The sequence below is a fragment of the Eschrichtius robustus genome, chromosome 14 (assembly GCF_028021215.1).
Source record: "Eschrichtius robustus isolate mEscRob2 chromosome 14, mEscRob2.pri, whole genome shotgun sequence".
Taxonomy (NCBI): domain Eukaryota; kingdom Metazoa; phylum Chordata; class Mammalia; order Artiodactyla; family Eschrichtiidae; genus Eschrichtius; species Eschrichtius robustus.
This window is the reverse complement of record NC_090837.1, coordinates 95,790,317-95,818,195: the sequence shown is the minus strand read 5'-3', so window position 1 is coordinate 95,818,195 and position 27,879 is coordinate 95,790,317. Positions and strand designations below refer to the sequence as shown.

Sequence of the window (27,879 nt, the reverse complement as noted above, 5' to 3'; positions counted from 1 at the left end):
ATTTGAATGAAATTCTACCTCAAAAAGATGTTTTGTCAGAAGCAGCTGAATCATCTTAAAATGTCTAGATTGAATTTTTTCCATTTGATGAAAAAACAGGTCAAGAACTAAGTTGAAATCAATTATAGAAATCAAAGAACATTTTTAGACCCTTGGTTTTCATTAACCATAATAACTGTTAAACAATATACCTACTACTTGAGATAGCAAAAGAAAAACTCATTCTAGGCAGATTCATATAAGAATAGATTACCTGTATTTTGATATAAAACTTATCTAGAATATGCATCTGAAACGCTTATATTCACACCCAGTTTCATCTTCATCTGTCTCTCAGGAATATATATCTGGTGGAAATAATTTCCAGGAGCTTGTTTTGCTCCCTAGCTTGTCAATGTATTATTTACTCATTCTTTCAATTTCTAAAATATAGTAAACAGCCCAAAGGGGGAAACCTCTCCTAGGTCTACATTCAAAAATTTTAAAAAGACTACAAAAAGGGCCAGTGTAAACAGCAGATGAGCTCATAAGTAATCCACAGAACTTAAAATACTTAAATTGTCAACAAACCAAAGCTTTGTGAAGTCATAACCTAACAAAAAAACATACACCCTACCACATTATTACCATTATTCTGCCAGGTGTCAGTGTGGCTTAGTTGACTTTTAATTTCTAGAACTTTACATACAATTTATATAACTTTGTACATTAACATAAAATTATAGGGAAACCAAAAGCTTTAATTTATATTTAGATATGAATGGATATCTAATGGAGGCCTAGAATTAAGGAAATTATTAAATGAAGCTTGAGGACTGATCAAAATGATGGATCAAATGTGTTTTTTTCTATTAAAATTTGGTTCTGTGTCTTGCACCACCTGAGTGTTTCTTGATTAAAGTCCAACCACGATTCAGTTAAGCTTAGGATTTAAGTACAGGTTTGTAGGAAATATAGGGCTTGGAAGAATGTGTTAAGTTTAAAAGACATGACACAATAAGGAAGCCATCATTCAAATGCAAAATATGGGACATTTTCCAGGTATATGATCCAGTTTTCCCAGCAAATAACTGGCATAAATAAAAGGGAGGGGAATTTGGAATGTTACTCAATAAAAGAGATCTAAGAGATAGAACAACCAAATTATGTGGACCTTGCTTGGATTCTGACTTAAACGAAACCTCTAAAATAAATCTTTGAGATAAACAGGGAATTGCAGTATGAACTGGTATTAGGTGATATTAATGAATTATTGTTACATAATATTTTTAAAAAGCTCTTATCAGAAAAAGATACATACTAAAGTCTTTACAGATTAAAATAACAGCATATCTTGGATTTGTTTTTTTTTTATTTTTTTATTTTTTTTTGGATTTGCTTTAAAAGACTACAGTTTACCCCCACCCCAAAAATCCATCAAGGAGGAGCCAGATGATAGGCATACAGGAGTTCGTTACACTATAGTAATTTCTTTTATGTATCTTGGAGAATTCCTGTAAGTTAAAAAAAAAGCTAGTTTGGCTAAGCACTCCTGCTAATTTACTTTTTAAAGTCAGTTGAGCTTTATCAAGTAGTTTGATCAATTTATTTTTCATTTTTAAAATTTATTCTTTTAGTACTTCATGAATCTTAGAGCTAACAAGGTTGTAGCAATAATAGGAACTAACATTTACTGAGAGCTCAAGTACAAGGAACTGTTCCAAATAGGATTATCTAATCCAAAAACAAAACACAAAAAACCCTGTGAAGTACTGGGAAGGAAATGGTGATGTGCTGCCCAGATCCCCTTCAAGAAAGGGCTGCTCCCCCGCTGCCGGGGTACTGTCAGCAAACCACCTTTGGCAGTCAGCCCCTGCAGAGACTGCCTCAGTTATGGAGACCCATCTCACCCTAGAACCTGCCTGTCTCCAGGTGGCCCAAATCCAACGACAGATGGAAGAGGTATAAAGGCCTGGCTATTCTGGCCAATGCAGAACCACTGTGATGGGCCGTTTTAGCCACTGTGCTCCTCAGAAGGTTGGCCATGGCTATATGGCACCTGCTTTGCTTTTAACTTCTCCCTTTACCCATTATTCTTCCTTCCCTGCTGTCTGTAGGTGTTGATTCCAAGGGCACTTCTCAATAAGCATCACACGCACTGGACTCCATTTCAGAGTAGGCCTCCTAGAGAGCCCAATTTGTGACAAGTGCTATTACTACCACTACTACTATGCCCCATTTTACAACTGGAGAAACTGAGGCACAGGGAGATCAAATAACTTGCCCAAGATTATACAAGTAGTAAGGAGTTCAAACCTAGGCAGCCTGTCTCTAGAGCCTGGCTCTTAACCACAAATCTAAACTTTTTCCAATTTTAGAACTAAGAATCCATTCTTTGGGTTTCAGTTTTAATTCTGCAATGTATTTAACTGTGTGGTTTTGGTTAAATTACTTGAATGCTGTGAGCTTCAAGTTTCTTCTTCTGCAAAACTGAGAAAACAATTTTTTACCCCAAGAGTCTATTTTGATGATTAAGTGAGAAGGCACAGAGAAGGCACTCAATAAAACTGAGGAGAAATTCTTATTGTCGATGTACCAATTGTCAGAGGCACTATAAAGACCAGAATTTCCTAATAAGTGTTATTTTACATTTAAGAAGCAAATTTTCACAAATATATTGTCTGGACTCACCACTTTCAAAACAGATGTAGGCTGGAAATATAAGGTATTCAATAAATATATTCAATAAAAATGCATGATGTAATGACATATCTTCTAAATTCCTCAGATTTGGACTTGGCCAACAACTAAACCTTTTAAAATGTTATGTCAGGGAAAAATTTTAAGATTCATAAAGATCATAAAGATGTCAATTGGTATTTGTCCACCCACACTCCCTTCTAAGGAAATGGCCTTGCCTATAGCACCTGATATTTTGGCTGTTATGTTTTTATAGCATTTATATGAGGTGTTAGCCCCTAACCCAAGGATACCAGATCCACAGGCTAGTGGCTAGTGACAGATGTGTGACCCGGCTAGAAAAGATAAAAGGGGTCTATCAAATACTGGCTCTGGTGAATTTTACTTGAGGATTATAAAGAGAATGAAGCAAGTAGTACGGCAGCAAAAGCTGCAAAAATGCCATGAGGCATAGTGTTTGAGCCATAGCAAGTCAACACCACATGAAAGCCTAAATCACTGGAGCAGTGGAAGCTATGACAAAACAAGACGCTAGCATTCTAAGTCAAGAAAGGAGACTCAGAAGACACAGAAATATTGAAATAATTCATATTACATTTCGAACTGTTCAAATTATTCAAACCTCTATCTTTCCTTTTGATGAAAACACACATATTTGTCATTTAAAAGAAAGATCATTGTTGAAAAATTTAAATTGAATTTTCACTTGTTCTTCAAAAACTTCCCTTTTAATTTTGTTTCCTTTTGACAAAGAAATCTTCTTTTATTGAGTGTGAAGATAGGCCATCATATTTTCTTCATCAATATTGCTTAATTCCTACTTATTCCTTTCTTTCATAAATAAGATTTCACTTAGCATATCATCTTACAATGAAAATGCTACCAAGTTAATTCAATTTCTATAAATGGAATTATTCAAAGGCTTTTTCAATCAATCAGACGCAAATGAAGTGGCAGAATTTCAAAGAAAACTTGGATTTGTATGAGGCAAATGTTTCCAAACTATCCTATATGATCATTTATTCATTTATTCTTTGAAAAAACATTTAATGAACACCTATTAAGTAACAGGAACTTGGAATAAGAAGATGAATATGCTCTTTGCCCTCTAGGAAGTCATGTTAAATTAGAAGAAATAGAACAGTAAACAACTACTACCATAATACCAAGTTAAATACAATAATAATAAGAATGACAATAACAAATGGTTAAGTACAACAATGACAAATAGTATTAGGGAAACATTGAACTGAAAGAAAAGACTTATAGCACAGTGGGTAGGTAGTCCATCACTGAAGGCAAAAGGTGCATAGCATGTCTTAGAGAACTTGGTAGGATATGAAATCTCTTACCTGCAGATACAGTTTAGTTAGTTCTTGTGTGTAGTAGCACGGCTTAGTTGTCATCTTTATGGGAAATCCACATATATGGGGCAGTTTAGATTTTAAATCTGAAACAAAACTTTTCAACACACTTTCCATATCTACCCTTGGAAAGAACTGTATGGGCTGACTTCTGATGCAACTGAGAGGGTATCTGAACATTGTTAAAGAACAGTGGGACATTTTTTGTAGACAGAAGACAGCATTTTGTAATGGAAGTAAAAAGGTCTTAAAATAGTAACTGCTAAAAAGGCACACAACTAAATCCTAACTATTTTATATATTGCTTATTCTTTATTATCCAAAGCTATAGAGAACGTTTTCTCACAGGAATCTTAATTGCTTAAATTTTAACACTCACCATAAAGACAACTCACAGTACCCTTACTATATGGCTTTCTACACAGACTGGCAAACTAAGATTTATAAAAAAATGATTTATAAAAAAGATACTATGACCTTTATAGATTATAAAAATAAGTGTTTACAGTAAACAATAAACAGGTTGCATCTCTAAGAGCAGTAAAAATTCAGTACAGAGAAACAACATGTCTAGATTGTATTCAAGCTCTGAAAGCAGTTCTCTGAGAAAAGCAGTTACTTTTTCAGATGAAAAATGTTCTGAAGACTTGGAATACTGTCTTAGCATCTAATGAAGGGGAAAAATTGATACCTGTCAACCTCAACTTTATATTAAGATTTGGGTTAGGAAATGTAGAATACAGAAAGAGAACACTAGGCTCCTCCCTCTTCCATTTGGAAACTCCAGCTGGTCAGAATACAAAGAGACAGAGATGGTGAAATAAGTACGAATTAAGATGGAAGAGTTTCACCTGAGCGCTTGCGCTCTTTTTGTATGTAGATTTTAAAAAATAACATTAAGAAAAATATTTTCTTGTATCAATGGGGTGCATTAAGGGCAACTCAAATCCTCTAAACTTTGACCGTAAAATTACTCTGAAAAGAAAATTTCATTAAATGACTAGTTCTTTTAATTCTACCCTTTCAGTAATATCCAGCATGCCACAGGAGGGAGCCCTTGGCTAAGGAGAAGCCTGCAATTATTTTCTTACTTTCTACAAGGAATCATGTAAACATTTTTCCTATCTACTCTAAAGTTTCTTCTGCCGTCTAAATTGTTGCAGTAGTGTTTAAGGGGAAAAAATATTTTTATTAAGCTCATCCTCAAATAAAAATAGCAAAATTCTAAGGAAAACAAAAAACACTTATTCAGATAAAAAGAAGTAGAGGGAAAGTAGCTTCATTTGAACTTAGAGAAGGTTGAAAATGATGACAGCAGGGCAGGAGTAAGCCTGGATCATAAGGTGGGCAGAGAGCATCTGTAAAGGATATGTGAAGATCCTTCTTCCTATCATTTTGAAGTAGATGTTGCAGTATATTTTAGTAGTTCCACAATTTTCTGGAAGCTTATAGCTATACTAAAAATTAAGAACAAAGTTGAAATTCTCTTGAGAAAGCTAAACTTAAGGTTAAATTACAAGAAGTAAAGTCAAGTAGCTACTAATGTAATATATGTTTCTATTCCTTACCAGGTCATCCCAGTGCATCTGGAAATCTTCATATGAGTGAAAAGGACAGTCAGGGGGTATGGTGTGAAGAATACTTGTTATTTGTCCCATTTTCATACTATAAAAGATAGAGGTGGTGAAGTATTATCAGCCAATGCTTAGATACAGTTTAACTATGCAATTTGGAAAGCATTCAAAAATTTTAGCAACTATCAACACATAAGTAATAAGCTACTCATTTGCTCCCAGTTCTAAATTAACATTGTACTAAATTCTTAACAACTAGAATTGTTAGAAAAAACTAAGTTGAACTGATGCAAACAATAAGCCAGTTATAAGCACAAACTAATGACTAATACAGTGTTGCCACACAGAGGTATGCCTGGTAGTTGTTAGACTTTAGGGAAAAGTCTGTTAAGAGCTGAATGAATCAGTCAAATCTGTGTTCCCTACCTACCTCTCCTTGGCTTCAATGATCAAGGCATTGTGCATATGCTGCTTGAAAAGTTCTTTTGCCTAATCAGGTTAAAATTTCATGCCAATAGTCATATTTATGTTAATAACAAGTCATTTTTTCCCCTGAAGACAGTATAAACTTAAAACGGCTCATATCAAATGATAATGAATCATTAATTATATGTACAAGTTTATAAGATTCTATTGATATTATTATAATAGTTGTAATTTCATAATGAGATACCTAGAAATTTTACTCTTTTAAAACTAGGTCTAACAAAAATGTAAATGTATATCAGAGGCCTTTAGAGTCGTGCACTTTAAGATTCTCTCTCTAAAGTGTACTGTGTTTACGTGGTCTGTTTAGCAGAGTTTACCAAATAGAGTAGGCATTTTTGGCTTATCAGTATAGTCCCAGGTACTACGTGTACACAGTAAAATGATGCTCTCCCTTCATGGCAGTTTGAGGTTTTTCAAGCTGTTTGCTGACCCAGAGTGGGGAGCTATTTGAGTTCTTGTTTCTACTTGTTATTGTCATTTTCTAGGCTATATGTACATTCCCACTTTTAATCATGTACTTGCCTATAGTATCTCCTCCAGGTAAAAAAAAGTTTGTTAAACTCTTACGTAAATTTAAAAAAAAAAAAAAAAAAAGGAGATAGATATTTTATTTTTTTGGCCACACCCAGTGGCATGTGGCATCTTAGTTCCCCGACCAGGGATCAAACCCGTGCCCCCTGCAGTGGAAGCGCAGAGTCCTCACCACTGGACCACCAAGGAATTCCCAATAGATAGATATTTTTAAGCAGTTTAATTGAGATGTTAACTCACATACCATACAATTAATTCACCCATTTAAAGTATAAAATTCAGTGGTTTTTAGTATATTCCCAGATATGTGCAACCATCACCACAGTCAATTTTATTTTTGTTTATTTTAAAATTTTTTTGGCCGTGCCACGTGGCTTGCAGAATCTCAGTTCCCCGAACAGGGATTGAACCTGGGCCGAAGCAGTGAAAGCCTGGATTCCTAACCACTAGGCTACAAGGGAACTCCCACCACAGTCAATTTTAGAACATTTCATAATCTCAAAAAAACAAAAAATGAGTTGAAATAAGGTAGTTTTTTGGTTACGGTTTTATTGAGGTATGACTGACTCTCAATAAACTATGTATATTTAAACTGTACGACTTGGTACATTTTGACCTACGTGTGCACCATGAAACCATCACCACAATCAAAATAGCAGGCATACTCATCGCCCTCCAAACTGTCCTTGTAATCCCTCCCTCTAATTCTTCCTTAGTTTGCATTTTCTAGATTTTTATATAAATGGAATAATACGTACTATTTTTTGGTCTGGATTCTTCAGTCATGTTGTTGTGGTATCAATATTTCATTCCTTTTTATTGCCAAATAATATTCCATTGTGTGGATATACCACAGTTTGTTTACCTATTCACTTTTTAATGGGCATTTGGTTGTTTCCAGTTTTTGGCTATTACAAATAAAGCTGCTGTGAACATTTGTGTCTTTTTTTTTTTTTTAATAAATTTTAATTTAATTTTTATTTATTTTTTTATACAGCAGGTTCTTATTAGTCATCAATTTTATACACATCAGTGTATACATGTCAATCTGTGTATGGACATATGCTTTCCTTTCTCTTGGGTAAACCCCTAGGAGTAGAATGGCTGAACTGCAATGGTAGGTATATGTTTAACTTTTTAAAGACACTGCCAAACTGTTTTCCAAAGTGGTTGTACCATTTTACATTCCTCCCAATCATGTTTAAGTTTTCCAGTTCCTCCACATTCTCATCAATATTATATCAGGCTTTTTAGTTTTGGCTATACTAGTAGGTGTGTAGCAGTATCTTATTGTGGTTTTGATTTGCATTTTCCTAATGACTGCTAATGATGTTGAGCATCTTTTAATGTGCTTACTTGCCACCCATATATCTTTTTGGTGAATTACTTGTTTAAATCTTTAATTATTTTTTAAATGAATTGTATATTGTTGAATTATAAGAGTACTTTATATATTCAATATATTATGTATTCTCAGTAAAGGTGCTTTGTTGGATATATGTTCAGCAAAAAAAAAAAAATGTAGATGTATAACAAAATTATTTTAGTAATTTGATGGCTTCTGTATGACAATATTGTTTCAATACCTTTTTAAAGTGATAATTCAGTTTCAAAAATTCACAAAAATGGTTTATACTTTTGCACATATCAATGTTGAAGCAAAATAAGAGACAACTACTATCTTGAACCCACCCTAGATATTACAAATTGAAATCTCACCTTGGCAAAACATAGCACCAGTTGCTCAAAATCGAATGTCCCGCAATAACAGCATTCTTGTTAGTTTCAAAATCCTTTATAATACTTGGAGAAATATCAAATTCTCTTAGCTTTTAATAGAAGTAAGATTTTAATGCATAAGTCCTCAAAAGAATTTGGCAAACAAAAAGAAACATTAAACAACACAGATTTATTACAGAGTCAGTTATACATTATATAGTTTCAAAGGCTATTACACTAAATCATACATAACCACTTTACATAATGTAATCAGTGTTTCAGCTCACCCTGTTTCTCCTCTATACAGTATATCAAATATTTCATGCTTTCCCTCTTATCTTCCAAACCCAAACTCCTATTTTGTACTTATTTGAACTGGTTTTCAGTTTCTTTAATTATGTTAATTTATAAGAAGTTGAATCTCTGTCCAGAGGAAGGTATTTACATTTTGTCAGAATAGCATCTTAACTAAATTAAAAAAAATTTTTTTAACTGGAGGATTTGTTAGGGAGTTATACCTCTATCTGGTCTTTTGGAGGGGAGAGGACAGAGCCAATACTCCCACTCTCCTTTTGTATCCCTTTTCCATGTCTTGGAATGCTTTTTTCTCTGGTCCTCAGGTGCCCTGTCTGTAGGGTATTTAAGCCTGTAGGCAGCCAACAACTTGCCACTTACAGTTTTCTCACCCTGGGAAGTGTGGGGCATTTTCTTACAGTGAGCCAGAGATTAGAGAGACCTCAAGTGAGGTGGAAAATAAGTATTAATGGGTGAGAGGACACTGTATTAAGATTAGAGAGAATGGTTCACAATCATTTGCCCTTATCATCCATCTTTTGGGAAACAACATTCTAACTTTATTGCCTACTGCTTTTCAATGAACTCCAGCTAACCTGGCCAACTTTTTATTGCCTGGACAAGTCATAAGCATTTTAACAATGCACTGGCTTAAAGCATTGCCCCCGCTCTGATTTACCTGAGTTCTACCAATACAAACCTTACGGGCCTAAATCTAGACCCTTCTCCTCCACATTCAGTGACTTACCCTTCTCTAAATTTCCATTGCATTTATTAGATTAATGGAAATGGGGAGCAGGACAGAGCAAAAAACCATGGATGTAGGAAGAGGAAGATGATAAGTGCTGGTCATGTTGAAAGGACACCAAGAATGAAAAGATACCTATTGTGCTGTACACTGGAAATAAATCTTGTGCTGTGATATTCTGTGCTTAAGAGATTAGTTGCCTAAGCTGTGTGTTAAGAAAAAGATGGTCAGTGCAGGAATGGCTATTACTGTTAGAAAAGACTGGCTGCAGGTGGATCAATAAATTATTTAAGGAAAAACAGAACCTGAAATCGAATTCAGAGAAGGTGGGTATCAGTTCCTAATGTTTGCAGTTTATGAGTTCTCACATACATCTATTTACACAGCTTGAGTTTATATCCTTCTATTTTCTAAACTATTCAGGGACTCAAGGCAATTCCTGCAGGATCTCCATGATACGAGCACTATGTTTATATTGGTCTTTCTCAACTTAAGAGTTTTCTGAAGACCAGCAAACCACTCACCTCTTCACTATACACCCCAACAGACTCTGATTTACCTATCATTTATTAACTCTTTGCATTTATTTACTTAACAAATATTTGTGTCCTTATGTGAGCAAACCCACATAAGAAGGTACTCAATAAATATCACTTCCTCCTTATAATGCCAACTTAAAGAATTTGGACTTTATCTTCCCTAGGCAACATTGAGATACTAGAGATATTTACGTTGGGGACCTCTGTTTTAGAAAGAGAACTCTGTTGACACTGTGAGGAAAATTTAGAGAACAAGAAGGAAAAATGCTGGAAACAGGAAGGCCAAAATGGAGACCATTTTAATAGTTCAAGCAAAGGAAAGGAGTCTAGATTAGAGCACTGGAAATGAAGACAGAGAGGAAGAGATTTCAGAGACAAAGGCAGACTATTAAAGAGCGATTGGATATAGCAAGCAAGAACCAAAGATGACCCTGAAGCCTCTGGCTGGGTAACTTACTGGCTGTTGATGCCAGTGACCAAAAGAGTAAATTCAAAGGAGGAGCAGAGTTGGGGCTGGGGAGGGTGACAAGTAAATAATTCAGTTTCAGACACAACTGGGTCTGAGTACCATTAGTATATTCATGTGAAAGTATCAGAGAAAGGACAGACAAGCTGAAATTATACAAGGATGTCTGGGAGGTATCACTGTATAGGTTCACCACTGGAATGGGTGAGCCTGTGAAGGAGAAGAAAAGAGGGCTGAAAATGGAACCCAAGGGTTCCATTTACAGTGTGATAAGCAACATTTACACTGTGATAAGAGAAAGATGAGCCATGAATGAATGGAGGAGATTCTGGGGGAAAAAAAAACCAAAACAGTTTCAGAGAAATCAAAAAAGGAGTTGATTCAAGAAGAGAGGAAAACTTTGTCAAAGTTCCAAAGGTTTCAAATATGAATTCCCTCAGACATCTCCTTTTTCTCTGAACTCCTAAAGAAACATAGTTCCTATAACAATTATTTTGATACTCTATTGCCAAAAAACTGCTATTCAATTGTTGTGTTTTTTACTCAATACTTATTAGGTATGTACTTCTGTAAGGCTCTTTGGGATATAAAAATTTGAGCCAAGGAACCCAAGGCTAGGTAAAGGAAGTATGATGTAGTGTAGTAGAAAGAAGAGAGTGGAAGGACAAAATCTAAATCCTGAATCTATTTACCTTTATGACCTACAGCAAGTTACTTAAACTCTGTGTCTCAATTTACTTATAAAGTAATAACAATAGCCATCCTTTTTGAACCTCTACTATGTACACTTAATGTACTTTATCCCATTAACCTCCTAACATTGTATGAGGTAAATATCATTACCTTCAATTTATAAGAGATCCAGGGCAATTTAGTAACATGCCCAAAGAGGCACTGCTAATAAGTGCAGAACTGGGGACTTTAATGTAGTTCTAAGCCTACAATGAATTTTTTCGGTGCGTGAATTTAACCGGTGCTGAGGAAATGTTTCTTTCTCCTGGTAAGTTGTGTGTGCATGCCTTTTCTTCTGACCAAGATAAAAACTTCTGGAAGGAAAAGATGTCTTCCATCAGCACCGTGCATGTATACATAATGACAACCAATAAATAGTTGTCTATGGAATAAATACAAATTTGTTTCCAGGTGCCCATTTCCCAAATTTTCCATATAATTAAATGATCAAGGCAAATAGCTTAAGATTACATAATGCTATTCTGGAATATATTCCTCATGTAACTGTGGATTCAGTTATAATCTCAAAGCATCAACCAGTAAAACGGCAGTTTATGCATATACATTTCTTTTTAAACACTTAACTGTCAGGAATGCATTATTTTAAAGTTTAAAATAGTCTAAAATTCGATAAATGAGTAAATTACTGTTTCAAATACTTCTTGAATCCATTTAAACCCTAAAGATAAAGGCTAAAATCCCATTTCTCATAATGAATTATGATAAACTGTCTTAAAATTTGCCTAGATAGGATCAAAGATCAGAATTTAGAAAACTACTACAATTTGTAGCCCACAGGAGTTAAATAGGATATAGAAACAAATGTCACTTAGTTCAACATATAAATTAGTCTTCCACTCCACTCAACCTTCCACTCATTCCACAAATATTTACTGGAGTGACAGGTACTATGGTAGGCTCTGATGATAGAAAAATCAATTAAGACACAGGCCCTTCCTTCTAAGACTTCTAAGTTTAATGAGATAGTTACGTGGACAAGAATATGTGATACACACGGCCAGGGGAGCACGGTGAGAGATGAGTCTTGGGAGTTGTGTAAGTCTTCACAGAGGGGTTATATCTGAAATAAGCCTTGAAAGACGAGTGGGAAGATGAGCCAGAGAACGGACACGACAAGCTTGGAGAACAGTATGAACAAACACGTGTAAGTATGAAAGACCATGTTATCTTTGAGAAACAATTAGTAGTTTGGCTACTTGGAGAGCAATGATGGGGGAGATGAGGTTATGCATAAGGTAAATTTGGGTCAACTGGTATATTATACTAAAGAGTTGAGATTTCATCTTATTGATAATAGAAGCCATGGTAGATTTTTTTTTTTTCATGGTAGATTTTTAATAAGGAGAATGAAAGTGTAGAAGATGAACTGGAAAGGAGAGAGATGGTAAATATCCTCCTCCTCACCTTTATTCCCTGCTCCGGACCTATAACCAATACTAGATTTTGATAAAATGAAAATTCAATCCAATTATCTTTTAGTATATTGGGAACAAAGGTAAATAAGGCAGGACCCAGACTCTCAGAGAAATTACAACTTAGTAGGAACATAGACATGTATGAAACTAATTTTTATAGCAGTCTGGAGGTGAAAAATGACATATCAAAAGTGTAAGTAAAGTGAGATTTAGAGGAACTGATGAGCAATTATAATTTAGGGAATCAATTTAAATAAACTGAACAAGCATCTGTTGAGTGTAAATGTTGAACAGAAGAGAAGAGCATATCGCCCCCATTTCTGGTGTTTGCTTCCATGTCGAGAACGGTCTACTAACACATATTCATGATGTCACTCTCCTCCTTCATTCACTCCTCCCAGGGCAGATGGGATGGCTTATCTGGTTGGTAAAACTGGGACAACTCCTACCTCGTCCTCTTGGGAGCTGGCCTGCTGGCAAAGAGTGGTGTTCTGTATTCTCTCAGTCATACTGGGAATAGTGCCTGATCTCCCAAGTGAATCTGTGGGTTTCTGTTACTGCCATAAGTTGGTGGGTCAATCTACCTAATTCTAGGGTTCAGACAGGTCACATTCTCCAGTAGCTGTTTTTCTTTTTCAGTAATAAACAGTGTGACCGTATATCTGTTAAAATAATTAAAATGGAGACCAAACTTGAAAATTCCTTAGGCAGACAATACCAGTCAAGCTACAAAGGCAAAGCCTAATTTAGCTTATTCTGCAACACAAGCGAAATTTAACTTAGATTATTTCTTGTAAATGTCTCCAAAAATCATAAATGAACCACACTGTTTTCCAAAGTGGTATGCTACAATAACTTTTAACCAATCCCCTGTCATTTGGAAACCCCACTGCTATAACCAGTCATTATAAAGATTAAACAGCTTCCACATTTTTGCTATATAAGCTGTCCTATAAAAACACACCTCTGAGCTTCATTCCACTATTGGTTTGAAGACTCTCAGTTCACAAACTATAGTTTTATGCACAATAAACTCTTAATAAATACAATTTTGATTGATCTGATTTTAACTTTTAACATATCCCAGTTCATACACATTGGGCCAGTATCCCATTAGGTTAGCTAGTGTCCCTTTCACTCTCAAAAGTGTTCATTTTGGATGATAAATTATATTCTCATCCTAGTAATAAAGGTGGTGTTCTGATCTCTATATGTCATACTCTTCTTTGTCATTCTCTAATTGGTTCAAATCTCAGATATATAAAACAGAAGTATCATCTGTAGAAAATTCAAAGGGCAGTAAGACACAATATTGGTCCCTAAGAAGCTTATTATAAGGCAAGTTGGAGATACAGAAATGAGTATAACTCTAAAAATACAAAGAGGGGGACCTCCCTGGTGGTCCAGTGGCTAAGACTCCGTGCTCCCAATGCAGGGGGCCCGGGTTCGATCCCTGGTCAGGGAACAAGATCCTACATGCCGCAACTAAGAGTTTGCATGCCGCAACTAAACATTCCGCATGCCCCAACAAAGATCCCCCGTGCCGCAACTAAGACCTGGCACAGCCAAATAAATAAATAAATATTAAAGTAAATAGATAAATAAAAATACAAATAAGTATGTGAGCATGGTGAAGAGTAGTGTGAAGGTTTAAAAGAGGGTGAGAGATCACAGTGGGTTTGGAGCCTTGGGAAGGTTCCTCATCAGTACCAGATATTCACGTTATGCCGCCCATTCTGTAACAGAGAAGAACAAACCTGAAATATACACGATGGCCCACTCTCAAGGCTCTGCCTCCCAGGTTTGACCTTTAAAGGTATAACACTTTTCGTTCATATAGAGATAAAAAGTTGTGGAACAGAGAATAACATTTGTCCTGTTGGAGGTTTACAGGAACATCGTGACCTGACCTACATGGACAGCTGCAAGAACAAAGGATTCGGGCACCGAGAAGTTTGCAACAACTAGCCACAGCCCTCCCTTTTTAGTATAAAAGAAGCCTGAACTCTAACTCGGGTAAGATGGGTCTCTGGGACACTAGCCCACCACAGTCTCGGTCTGCTGGCAAGTGACTACTCCTTGCCCCAACGCCTCATCTTTCAATTTACTGGACTGTCGTGCAGCGGGCAGTATGAGCTTTGACTCAGTAACAATTCCAATTATTTATATTCAGGTCAGCTTTCCTACTGGCTTACATAACTCTTGAGGGCCAGAAAGTAGATCCTATTCATTTTTGACAAGTCTATTGCCTCAACATAACAGGTAATCAAAAAATTATAGAGAAATGAATAAAGTAGCATTTGAGCTGGCCCTTAAAGAATAAGCATAATGTATAGCCAATCAGAGGGGCACTCTAAGCAAAGGAAGAGTCATCTGTGCTATGAGTGGGGTTTCTCAATCTGGACACTACTGACAGCTTGGGCTGGAAAACTCTTTGTGGGGATGGCAGTGGGGTTGCTGTCCTGTGTACTGTAGAATATTTACCAGCATCCTGGCCTCTATCCACTAAATGCCAGTAGCAACACACCCCTCCCACTTTGTGATAACCAAGTTTTCTCCAGACATTACAAATGTCTCACGGGGAACAAAATCACTAATTTTACCCTCCACCCTTCTCTGTTGAGAACCACTGTCATAGAAGAAGGAAAATACCATTTACTGAGTTACCATTAATGTGTAAGATTCTATGCTGGGTGCTACGAGAATTAGCAAAATAAAAGACATATCCTTCCACTAAGAAGGAAAAAACTGTTATGTGTAAAAAATAGATGGAAAAAAAAGCTATAAAAAGCCAGTGGGGGGTTATTACATTTAGTATGAGCTGAAATCGCATTTTTAATATTTGGAGATGAAAGAAGAGGCACGAAGTGGGTGCCGAGGCAGGGCAGGGTTGTGGAGTCTTGAATGCCACCTAAAAAGATTTTTGAGCAAGGGAGTAATATAATTCGATCTGTGTTAAACTGACAGAGTCGTGTTTTCTTTGGTAAACAGATTTAGGACAATATCAGTATAGCAAGCATTTAATAATATGGATTTTGATAATAAAAACTTTCTTATCACTCTTCTTGTTAAAAATTAAAACCTCCTAGCATATCAGTAATAATAATGAATATATTAATTATATAGTAAGTATAGTAAGGTTAATTATAGAAATCAAAATATGTGGTACCTGAGGCGGTGGCAGTCTGATTGTGTAAGCTTCTATGCTTAGACAAACTTGAGTTTCTGTTACATTGATGTCTAATACTGAAAATAAAATTACTAACTGTGAACTTTCTGGAATTATTACTCCATCCTATCAAATTAAGTATTTTAGTAACAAAAGAAATTAATTTAACTCAATTTATTCAAGTTGGAAACTCAGTTAAGAACGGATTTTTTTCACACATGGTAAAATTCAAATAATCACCATATAATATTTGATGGTCTATAGATGAGACATCTAAAAGAAGACAAAAGCATATGTGGGTATGTATGTGTAAGGTAGGGTTACAATAAGAAAAATGAGACATCCCACAATTGAGAGGAAAACTCAACAAATACTTTTTAGAAGTCTGACATCTATTTTATGTGAAAGATGCAGGCTCTTCTTAAATTAGAAGAGGTACCAGGCCATGATTTTGACTTCACTAGTCTTACTAACAAATGTCCTCAAATATACTGGCAGATATATTCCAGATCTTTCAGAGCCCCAAGGCTTCTATCTTGCTTTCTTGTGATTAAAATTACTTATACAAGTCAGATCGTGGTACTTGGAATAAAGCACGAGGGGGCTTCTGGTGTACTGGTAGTGTTATACATCTACAATTTGTCAGTTTTGCCATAGAATATTACATTCAGTAAAACTAGAAGAAAAAATTCTAACACGAGTGAGGAATTTTGCTCTCCTAAGCTGTTATCTTTAACCTCTGACAGCTGTAGTCTCCTGACAGTGTTTGGGGATGGAACTTCATCCAGAGCTAAAGCACAGTGACTGCCACTGTCCAACATAAACATAAAACCAGAGCAAGGAGGGCAAATAGGCTTCAGCTTGAAAGTCAACTCAGAGCAAATACCCTGTGGATTGTAGGTGCTAGTCCGAGATTTAAGGCTATGGCCAAATGGTGGTAAAAGCTACCATGATTGACAATAATGTCTACTTGGCTTAGGATTTCCCCCTATCTGCTATCTCTGGACTACTATTTAGGAACATGTCTACCTGCAATACAACCATGCACATCAATGAAAGAATTAGATTAAACCATATTGTAAACTGTGTATTTTAGATCATCTGTGTCTCTTTAGACAATATTTTTTTTTAAGAAGAAGAAGAATCATGTACTCAAAAGAAATAAAGTTCTTACTTACAACAGTACTAAAGAATTCTTATGATATAGCTCTGGAAACTATACTTTATAAATGCCTGCAGAATTAAACCCCTTTTGGGTCACAGTTTTCTTTAAGTAGAGAAATTAAAAATATAGCTTTCATTCCAATTAAGAGAATTTTTTTTCTTATGTAAGTAGAATGTATATTTTGAACCAGAGGTGATTTCCTGAGTAAAACTGTGATTATAACAATATATGATTAAATTCTGATATAACCTAATCATCAAGATTTTAACAACCTAACCATCTGTACCATTCTTTAAACAACTGTTATTATATTAATGTTTTAACTATTAACTTACGTATTTTTACTTACCAACAGCACTTTGCTTTCCCATCTGAGAAAGAAATTCTCTTCCTTAAAAAATTCATAGGATATGCCATATTATTAAAACTTATAAATCATGCTTAATATAACCTTTTTATGTAAAATTATCAAAGCTATGGAAAATGCTTTAAAATACAGTTTTAGGGACTTCCCTGGTGGTGCAGTGGTTAAGAATCCGCCTGCCAATGCAGGGGACACGGGTTCGAGCCCTGGTCTGGGAAGATCCCACATGCCACGGAGCAACTAATTCCATGTGCCACAACTGCTGAGCCTGCGCTCTAGAGCCCGTGAGCCACAACTACTGAGCCTGCGTGCCACAACTACTGAAACCCGTGTGCCTAGAGCCCGTGCTCCGCAACAAGAGAAGCCACGTCAGTGAGAAGCCAGCGCACTGCAACGAAGAGTAGCCCCCGCTCACCTCAACTAGAGAAAGCCCGCGGAGCAATGAAGACCCAACACAGCCAAAATAAATAAATGAATAAATAAATAAAATTTTAAAAATAAATAAAATGAGGTTTTATATGAATATCTAATGACAATTCAGAGAAAAAATATAATCACTCAAAAAGTATCTCTTCAATTAAAAGGACAGAAATACCCAGTTCTTCCCTCAAATATTTATTCCTGGTATAAAATATTTAGAAAACAGTTAGATCTCAACACAAAATTCGAACAGACTTTTGGGTCCAACAATACTGGTAATTTGTGTTCATTTTATTATAATGCTCCATAACTTATATTTATTCTTCTTTAAATGTCAAGTATTCTATAATAAAAACATTTTTTTCAAAGAAACACTAGGAGCCCTCTGGATATAATCCCAAAGTAAGGACATGACACTTATGTTGATGTGGGCTTGCTTGAGAATGCTTGGTTGGGGCTATGCTTTAAGAACCATTCCCTAAAAATAACATATCTTAAAATTAAAAACACATGTACATAATAGCAGTAAGCTAGTTCAGAAAGCCCCAATGACTGAAAGAGATAAAGTCACCTTGCACCAAGAGATGGCCAGCTTTATTCCAGGCTGGAGCAAGTCTAGCTGTGAGTGAATATGAAAGGCAGTTTTGAAGAATTACAGGAATTACTTGTTGTGGAGCCTCCACCTAAAATATTAAAGCACAAAATATGGGCAAGTTCACAGCAATTGTTATGTCCCTATAAACTCAGAGAAAAATGTCTGTGTGTTTAGATCACCACCTAACAAACTGGGCTATCCTGGATATAAGTTATAGTCATCACTACAGCTAATCCTACCTGGTTCTAAAGTTAAAGAAGTGTTAAAATATATTCACTTTGAAACTATGACTATAATGGGCAAATTCTACCTGCTTATCCTGGCTCAATAAGCCTAAATTTTTGGAGCTCCGGTGCTAGGACCTTAAACTTTACTTTGTATTTTGCTGTACACAAAGGAAACAAGTCCAGAACTATATTGTAATATTTCTCATCATGTTTCACTCTAGTTCAATATCAGAAAACAATTAAATATTTACATGGGCACACATGCAACCAGCAGAGTATCTCTACTTGTACAGAATTTTTAATGATCAGATGGGAAACTCATGAGTACCCCCAGCATATTGATTAAAGAGGGTTTCCAGGCTGCAGTGTAGGGAGGAGGAATCCTGGAAGAGGCAGTGGGCTCTGTGGGTTGAGCAGACAGAACTGAGAGTCCAGGGAGGCCAAAGGAGCTAGAGTTTGGGGGTTAAGTATTGAGAGAAGAGAGCTGCATAGAGAGAAAACTCTGAGATCAGCGGAGTCCCTCCTTGAGTATTCAGTTGCATATGGAATAGCACACGCATATGAGGAAACTTCTCAGGGCTGTTTGCTATACAAACGTCCTTACAAATGTAGCCCAGAAGAAAACACTGCCATTGCCTTTGCTAGCATGTAGAAAAGTGAGCGAGCCAAAGATAACTGTCACCCAATAAGTAAAAAGGAGGGAATTATTTCCTACTTTAAGATTCCTGAAGGCAGGAAGTTTATCTGGTTCACAGCTTTATCTCCAGAAACAAGTAAAGTGCTCAGTATATTATAGATGTGCAATAAATATTTGCTGTGATTATTATCATGTAGAAAATATCTATATAAAGAAAAATTGAGCATAATCACGAAGGCTCCACAAGGGTGGGAAAGAATACTGCCTTCCCACAGATTGTAAATGACGGCTAAAACCAGCTTTCAGGTTATTCAAACATTTCGCAGGGAACTGCAAAGAATCTCCGGGTATTGCTGAGATCTTATCATCCTCCTAGAACTTAAAGAAAGCATCTCATCTTGGAGATGACTAAAAACCTCATTAACCCGAACCTCACTAGGTCTAGGAACAGAGGCCAGCAGTGATGCCTGGATGGACTGCTAGAATAACCAAGGATACAGTGCCTCAGAGATCAATGCAGAGACATGAAGGGAGCTCCAGCAAAGTCTCCACGGCCTGAGTAACTGAGACATGACAGGTGCTCAACTCCACGTATTCATTTTTTTTTCTTGCTAAGATCCAGATACTCACCACCACGGGAAATACAATCCATACTGTTTTGTTCCCCTACTTATTAGCTATATGATTGTGGACAATATTTTCACCTCTCTGGGTTTCATTTTCTTCATCTGTAAAAATGGGGATATTCACTTCTTGGAAGATACAGATGATAAGTGAAATTATGCCACATAAAATGCCTGCAAGGAAGTACCCAACAAAATTAAGACTCTTCCCCTCTTTCTCTACTAAATGGGCATAAAATAATTGTTCTGGGAAAAAAAATGTTGGGTTCTTTCACATGCATAGCAATAACTTATGAGAAAGATACTCTAATTTTTGTTTACTGACAAAAGAAGTTGAATACAAAATCAATATAAACAACATCTGGAATTATTATCCTTTTTAAAACTTACCTTAGCTCCATATTTTTCAATATAGGCATTAAGTTTTCCAGCTTTATAAAATGGTATCTATTAAAAAAATCCACATTGATAAGAAGGACTTAACATAAATATATTATTAAATAATGCACTACATAAAGAATTTAAACATTATAGAGCAGAGCAAAGCAGAGGGCCATCATCCTAACAGTTTCTATGCCCAGGAGAAAGAAGTAGGTAATAATCATTCTCTTCCTGAAATAGAATCTGTGGGTACATTCCAAAGTGAGGAAAGCCTTTCTGGGAGTGACCTGAATCCAGAAACCATATAAATGAAAAGGCCAATAAATTTCGTATAATAAATATTTAATACCTTTCTTAATAAACAATAATTTCTTAGACGTGAATAAGGAAAATGGACACAAGTAGAAGATCAAGAGAAAGTTCAAAAGGCCAAGGTGTTCCAACTAACCAATGAAACAGAAATTAAAAGAAGATATTATTGATATTTTTAACCTAACAAATTGGCAGATATGCAAAGACTGCTAATATTCAGTGTTTGTGAGGATGTGGAAATATAGGTTCCCTCATACACTATTTATTAAATGTAATCTAGTCCAAGCTTTTCAGAGCACAATTTAGCAGCATGTAGATTATAGTTTAAAATGTACTGCAATCCAAACTCTAAGACTGTAACCCACAGAAACTACCAGATAAATAAAAATGATATAATTTCCACTTTCTGAAGCATTGTTTATAATAGCACAAGACTAGAAACTCAGATGAGCATTAGAAGGTAATAAGTAAATTATTACATACCCATACAATGAAATATTTCACATCCTTAAAAATGAGTAAAATATATGTACTGACACAGAACAATACCCAGGCTGTTAAAGGGGAAATAAAAGGTAAGTTTCAAAATAGTATGTATAATAATCCCATTTTCTATTTTAAATATTTTTGTAAAAATTTTTACAGCATGTAGTATCTTTGTAAGAAAGTAAAACATATTTTTAGATGGCAATTTTCCTCTTACTATTCTTGCTAAGATTAGGATACTAGAATTTACTAGAACGCTAAAACAATGTCCTCCTTGTTTCATAAATTTTTCAGGTAGAAAAGAACACAAATAAGAGACTTTACTGTCTACTTGTTCACCAACAGCTTGTCTTTCTTAAAAGCTATATTAAAGATGAAAAGATAAAAGATGGACATACAACCATAAAACCTAGAAGAGAAATAAAAGACCTGAAGAAGATTTTGAATGGTCTATCAGCACTGTTGTTAAATAGTGATTTCACTGGATTCTGGGGAATTAAAATCTCAGAAAAAGAGGATTTTTCAGAAAGATTTTTGACAAAAATCTCAGGATAATATAATTTTTATAAAGATTCTTGGTACTTCATTTATCATTCCCAGTTATATACAGCACTGGAAAATATATTTCTTGTTCTAATTTTACTAAGAAAAAATTTTAATGAAATTTCCAAATTAAAAAAAAACTATTGAGCAGGTGGTGGTATGATGAATTGGGAGACTGGGATTGACATATATACACTAATATGTATAAAATGGATAACTAATAAGAACCTGCTGTATAAAAAAATAAATAAAATAAAATTCAAATATTCAAAAGAAAAAAAAAACCTATTGACCTAAGTTCTTTAAAAACAATTGGAGATTTGCTGGAACAAGAAACTTCTTTTATATTAAATGTAATTCTAAAGAATAAAATATAAGAAAAGGATTAAGTCTGTGCTATCTTAAAAATTATGCTGTAACGTTATTTTATTCATTGATAATCTTTATCTTAACATTAATGACAGGGAAAACTAAATATTAATTTAGAGCCACAAAAATGGATCTTAAACATCAGGTATATCAAAGTTAAAGTCTGTTAATGGTTTGATCAACCTACAACACAACATAATTTGTCTTCATAAACCATGTTCAATTTGAGCTATAATTAATACCTGAATTAATGTTTATCAACATTGCTCCCAATAATTAGTAATAATACATTATAAAATGTTAAAATACTAACCGCCATCACCACCCAAATTTGGGTAAATATTTCAGGTACAGGTGATGTCAGGATATCTTGGTGCAAAAACAGCAATTGCCTGTGGAGATGAAATGTATTAATTTTAAAGTGGACTGCCCACTCTCTGTTTTTACTTTACCAGAACATTTAAAAATTGCTTAGTTCCAATCAAAAGCTTAAGTTTCTTCTAGCCAAGGACTGTATGATAGATTTCTGTATCTCTCCCCATGCTTAGCATGTTACCTTGAACATTGTAAGCAATCAGGCAAGATTTGAATTAAGAGAATTATAAAGTTTTAGATATATTAATATGAAAACTTGTCCATGCATCTGTTTCCTAACTCCTTTCATCTGTGAACCAAAATTTCTCTTTAATTTTATTTATTTATTTTGGCTGCGCCAGGTCTTAGTTGCAGCACGTGGGACCTTCGTTGCGGCACGTGGGACCTTCGTTGCGGCATGCGGACTCTTAGTTGCAGCATGCAAACTCTTAGTTGTGGCATGCATGCAGGATCTAGTTCCCCCACCCAGGATCGAACCCAGGCCCCCTGCATTGGGAGCGCAGAGTCTTACCCACTGGACCACCAGGGAAGTCCCCAAATTTCTCTTTTAAAACTTCAATTCTATCTTAAGTATAGACTTGAAAAAGTCTAACCACTGTGAAGAATCCAGCTCTTTGAATTCCTGTTTCTCCCATTTTCCTTTTTTTTAATTTTTAAAGTAGTGGTCAGAAGCACTGGAGGAAAGAGTCTAAGGATTCACCCACCAGCGAAGTTATCAACTACTTTAGTGTGAGAACTATTGACTAGATTCTTTTTCTTCAAAAAGGAATTTTTTTCCAAGTCAGAATGAAGTGGGTAGCGGTTTTATTTCAGTATTCAAAAGCCAAATGAACTTACAACAACAACCATTACAATTCAAGTTACCATCAATAATTTTGTTGGAAAAAATGGGAAAAACATAAAAGGGAATAGAGGTGGAAATGTAAAAATTCTCAAAATTATTAATCATCAAGGAAACAAATTTTAAAAACCAGGAGTGTGTGTGTGTGGGATTACATCAAAAAGTGAGATAGGTCAATCTGTTTCTGGTGGCCTCGTCTTTGTTGGAACTGTGGTGCAGCAGGTACGTGCTTTTGCAAGGCCTGCCTTTGTCTGACACAACCACGGCTCTGCTCTCTCAGTTCCAGCCTCTTTGTCAGTGATTGGAATGATGAGTCAAAACACCCCTCTCTATGGGCATGACCCATATGAGGGTGAACAGCAAAAAATCTCTCTTAAGGTTTTCTACTTATTTGTTTCCCAAAGGGGTCACAAGTGAATGCTCAATGGGTATCAAATTGTACCTTAGCAGGAAGGGTACAGACTCCTGGCTGCACTTGAGTGGGAAAATATACAGTGGGCAGAAGAAAAGTGTTATAAATAAGAGCAAAATGGAGGACACCCAAGAGTGTCTTATTTCCGGCCCCTGGCAATCTTATACGTGTTTGTTCCTCTCCAAGAAATTCAGTTACAGATATAATATTGTTACGTATTCTAAGAGTTCTTTTTTGAATGTCTCAAACAATTTAAGGGACTAATACATGGTGGGTCCTCAGTAATCACAGTGTTACACTTTAGGCTTCAACTAAGCTGTTTTTCAAAGACTATCTTGGGTCAGATATTTCAAGATAGTTCTTGGAGAAATACTCTTCAGAAATACTCTTATATCAACCTGAAAATTTAAAAATTATATTATTCTAAAATGTTTACAGTATCTCCTAAAGTGCTTCATAAACAGCAGGTACTTCATATATATTTATTAATTACTACCTCTATGTTTTGGGAGCCTGATTTAATTCATCAATGTCTATAAAATATTTAAATTAAAATATCACACAAGAAGCCGCAAATATAAAAACTCAACAGTGAGATAGTCTATCTCAAGTATTTCAAGTCCTCCCCTAAATGTAATTCAATATACCTGATTAGAACAAAACTGAATTCCTTTATTTCAAAATTATATAAACAGATTAAGTAAATGAGTATTTTGCTTTAAAGGAGATACTACTAAAACAGTTCTTAAAGGTCTCAAAAAGTTTATGAAGTCTTAGTTATACGATGTGTTTTTTTACCTGCATATCTTCACCTGGGTGCTCCTCATCTCAGTATCTGCCACTCCATTACTCAATATTATCCTGACAGCACAGAGTCTGTGTAAATCTGGAAGTGTGATGAAGAACAGTGACTGCTGCCTAGAGTCATTCATACTTTCTTGTTGACTGAATGTCTCAGTAATCAGGCCTTTAAAAATAAACAACAATAAAAGGGTAGCAAACTATTTTACCAATAGGGTTTCAATACCAATCCATTACAGAATATTTGATATTGTGTTAGTATAAGATGATAAAAACAAGTTAGCAAACATCAGCAGTTAAATATCATTCACATTTTACCTTTGAGGTTTTCTAATGATAATCTAGAATTTGGGGGTGGGTACAAGTTTTATAAGGATGTAATTCATATAACATACAATTCACCTATTTAAAGTGTACAATTAAATGGTTTTTATTATATGCACAGAGTTGCAACCATCACGATACATTTTAGAACACTTTTGTCACCCCAAAAATATAAGTTAGAATTTTAAACCTGCAGTTCTATACAACAAATAGAATAATTTGAGTACAAATAATACAAAAAACTCCCAGCAATGTGTATTAAATGCCTACTCTGTTCTGGGTACTAGATACTTTTCTACTATATTGTTTTTATTTAACAAATTCCTTCTAAAGTTTCTGGCTATTCTTCAGTTTCATTTTGTTTTCAGGAAAATGAAATCTTTCCTATGACAAGAATAATTTTTAAAAAATCAAAATGTATAGCAAAGTCCTCTGCTGTTTCAGGTTATCTCTATAAAGCACTTCAAAGTTGAAGAATATATTTTCATTATTTTACACGAAAGAAAATGTTTACTGAGATCTCTAAATTTTTATCTAGTTTCCTTTTCCACTAATTACCTGGCTTTCAAACTTCTATGTGGGACACATTTTAGAGTTGATAATTCACAGGGCATACCTTTGGAGTCTATCTTATGTACGACAGAAAGGAAAACTGCAATGTAAAAGTAAAGCATATAATTTAAGCTCAATTTCTCCAGGGCACACAAATACATCCAGGGAAGGTAACTGGTATTCTAGTACTTCAAACCTTTAAACACCTACATATTTTCTCTCTTTAAGAAGAAAAGCAGTAACATATCAGTCCTGGAACCTGGAGTGTGACCAGCCTTAGGTCTGATCTCAGTAACCAAATGCCTCTGTGGTGCCACTGGAGGAATAGTGGCAATGCCCTTCTGCTCCCCACACATCTTTCTCGCTCAAGCACCACAGTGCTTGAAATTTTCATCATTAAAGATCACTTAGGTTCTTTTAAAAGTGGAAGTACTCTTGGAAATGATTAACACAAACAAAGTCACACAAGGTGTTAAATTCCTAATCAAGATGATTTCTGATATTAAAAATAGAAACAGTCCTTCCTTCTCTCTGCTTTTCTACTCTCTCTCCTATGTAAATGCTTACTGTTGTGAAATTTTTTTAAAAAAATGAAGTACAGGGCTTCCCTGGTGGCGCAGTGGTTAAGAATCCGCCTGCCAATGCAGGGGACACGGGTTCGAGCCCCGGTCCGGGAAGATCCCACATGCTGCGGCGCAACTAAGCCCGTGTGCCACAACTACTAAGCATGTGCTCTGGAGCCCACGAGCCACAACTACTGGAGCCCGCGTGCCACAACTACTGAGCCTGCGCTCTGGAGCCCACGAGCCACAACTACTGAGCCCATGTGCCACAGCTACTGAAGCCCGTGTGCCTAGAACCCGTGCTCCGCAACAAGAGAAGCCACTGCAGTGAGAAGCCCGCGCACCGCAACAAAGAGGAGCCCCTGCTCGCCGCAACTAGAGAAAGCCCGCATTCAGCAACGCAGACCCAACGTAGCCAAAAATATAAATAAATAAAATAAAATAAAAATGAAGTACAAAGTTCCAAGACCAACACAATCTACTTCACAGTTCTGCTAAAATTCACTTCCTCTGAAGCGTTTTAGTAAAGGGCATCAATAATAAATAAAGTAAAATATAAAACAAAGAACTGATTATGGCTTGGGCCCAGAGGTACAACTGTGCATATTTTAATGGAAATAGGTCAAAGACATGGGTGAAAGTTAGGGATTTGTTACTTCCATTTCTAAAACACATTTCCCACTAAAATTACTTTCTGCCTCACTTTTCCTTTAAATATCTTCCAACAAAGTCACCAAGAAATTCCTGTGAGTGGTCCTGCCCACCTCTTGTCAATCTTCCAAGAGTGCTCGGAAAATTGTATGTAAACAACACTGCCCTGTTCAGGAATAGGTGAGAATTTATTTAATTTTACTATTTAGAACTACATTAAAACAAATTTTTTTTTTTCAGTTCATAATTGGCAAAACTTACAAATTAAGAGTTTGTTTACTTTCCCTAGATTGTATACGAACTGTAATGTTAAGGCCTGGAACTCGGATATACTACATAAAACACATACGGATGAACTGTTAATTAACATACTGATCAGAGACTAGCATCTTTCACGTCCAAGCTGACAAATGGAAAACTTGCTGACTCCAAAATAAAATTTTGACCACATTTCTGCCTTGGTGAAGTGTTACCAGTAAGGAACAGGTACCTACAAGATTCTCCATGTGATGACTCAAAAACCCCAGGAGACCCAAACTCGCTGTGAACGCCCAGGCTGTGAGGTCTAAGCAACTTTCAGCCCCTCTGGAGCTGCAGTTTCTCCCTCTGTTGGGGCCCTCGGTGGGAAACAGCCTGCCTGCAGGTCGGATTCCTGCTGCCCCACCGATGGCTTCCAAGGTCAACAGGCCAGTTTCCCCCCCCGCACCGCCGGGCCCCGTCTTCTTAACGCACAGCATGGCGGTTCTATAAGTTACCGATTAAATGAGGTGCCCTACTATTGGAACCTGTGGGCCTTCGTGAAAGAATGACTCTTTGTTCCTTTCCTTTTTCCTTTTCACAAGCTAGAACTAGCTCTTCAGCACGCGCGTCCTGTCAAAGCAACGCCCTCAGAGCCGTCGCCCCCTGACGCGAACGCACAAGCCTCGCGGTGAGGCGGTCCGGCCTGCAGCGACCTCCCCCGCTCGCCCTCTCAGTCTCTGGCTCAGACAAGAAGCTGGTCTCCCGGGTCACGGCCTCCTCACCTCAGTCTCCCGCGCCGCGGGCCCGCGCTCCTCAGCGTCTTCCCGGCGGCTCTGAGGTACCGCTCCCAGCATGCCCCGCGATCTCAGCGGTTTCCTCACCATCCCCCAGCCAGCGCTCCCAGCCTACCCCGAGAACCCCCAGAATGCCCCGCGCGCCCCGCGACCCCAAGCGTACCCCCGAGCGCTCCCAGAATGCCCCGCGCGCCCCAGTTTTTCCCGCCAAAGCTTTTGGCGGCCTGCGCTGTTCTGCCGGAGCCCGTGGTTCCCCGAGAGAAGAGGCGGCGTTGGCCCCGGTGTGGCCCGTCTCGAGGCCCTTGCTGTCTTCCAGAGAGAGGTAGGATGCATCCGCGCGGTATGGCCGGTGGGGAGCCACAGGTGCCGAGCCCCGCGCTCGCTGCACTGACGGGCTGTCCGGCCTCATGCGCAGGGCGGCCCTTGGATCCGCTGAACGTCTGGCGGTGGAACTTCCTGAGTGG

General features: G+C 36.6%; 1 protein-coding gene across 1 annotated transcript in view; it reads right to left on the bottom strand.

The window, feature by feature from the left end:
• Window positions 1–24,422, bottom strand: part of C14H18orf63 (chromosome 14 C18orf63 homolog) — a 30,953-nt gene extending 6,531 nt beyond the window's left edge. The window contains exons 1-10 of the mRNA XM_068563699.1: window positions 24,289–24,422; window positions 22,176–22,254; window positions 20,162–20,218; window positions 18,261–18,372; window positions 17,255–17,296; window positions 15,741–15,817; window positions 8,357–8,466; window positions 5,612–5,708; window positions 5,415–5,500; window positions 4,032–4,215 (exon numbers count right to left, since the gene is read on the bottom strand). Coding sequence (XP_068419800.1) covers window positions 4,032–4,215; window positions 5,415–5,500; window positions 5,612–5,708; window positions 8,357–8,466; window positions 15,741–15,817; window positions 17,255–17,296; window positions 18,261–18,372; window positions 20,162–20,218; window positions 22,176–22,254; window positions 24,289–24,422 — 978 coding nt within the window. The remainder of the gene's footprint in view (window positions 1–4,031; window positions 4,216–5,414; window positions 5,501–5,611; window positions 5,709–8,356; window positions 8,467–15,740; window positions 15,818–17,254; window positions 17,297–18,260; window positions 18,373–20,161; window positions 20,219–22,175; window positions 22,255–24,288) is intronic.
• Window positions 24,423–27,879: the final 3,457 nt, after the last annotated feature.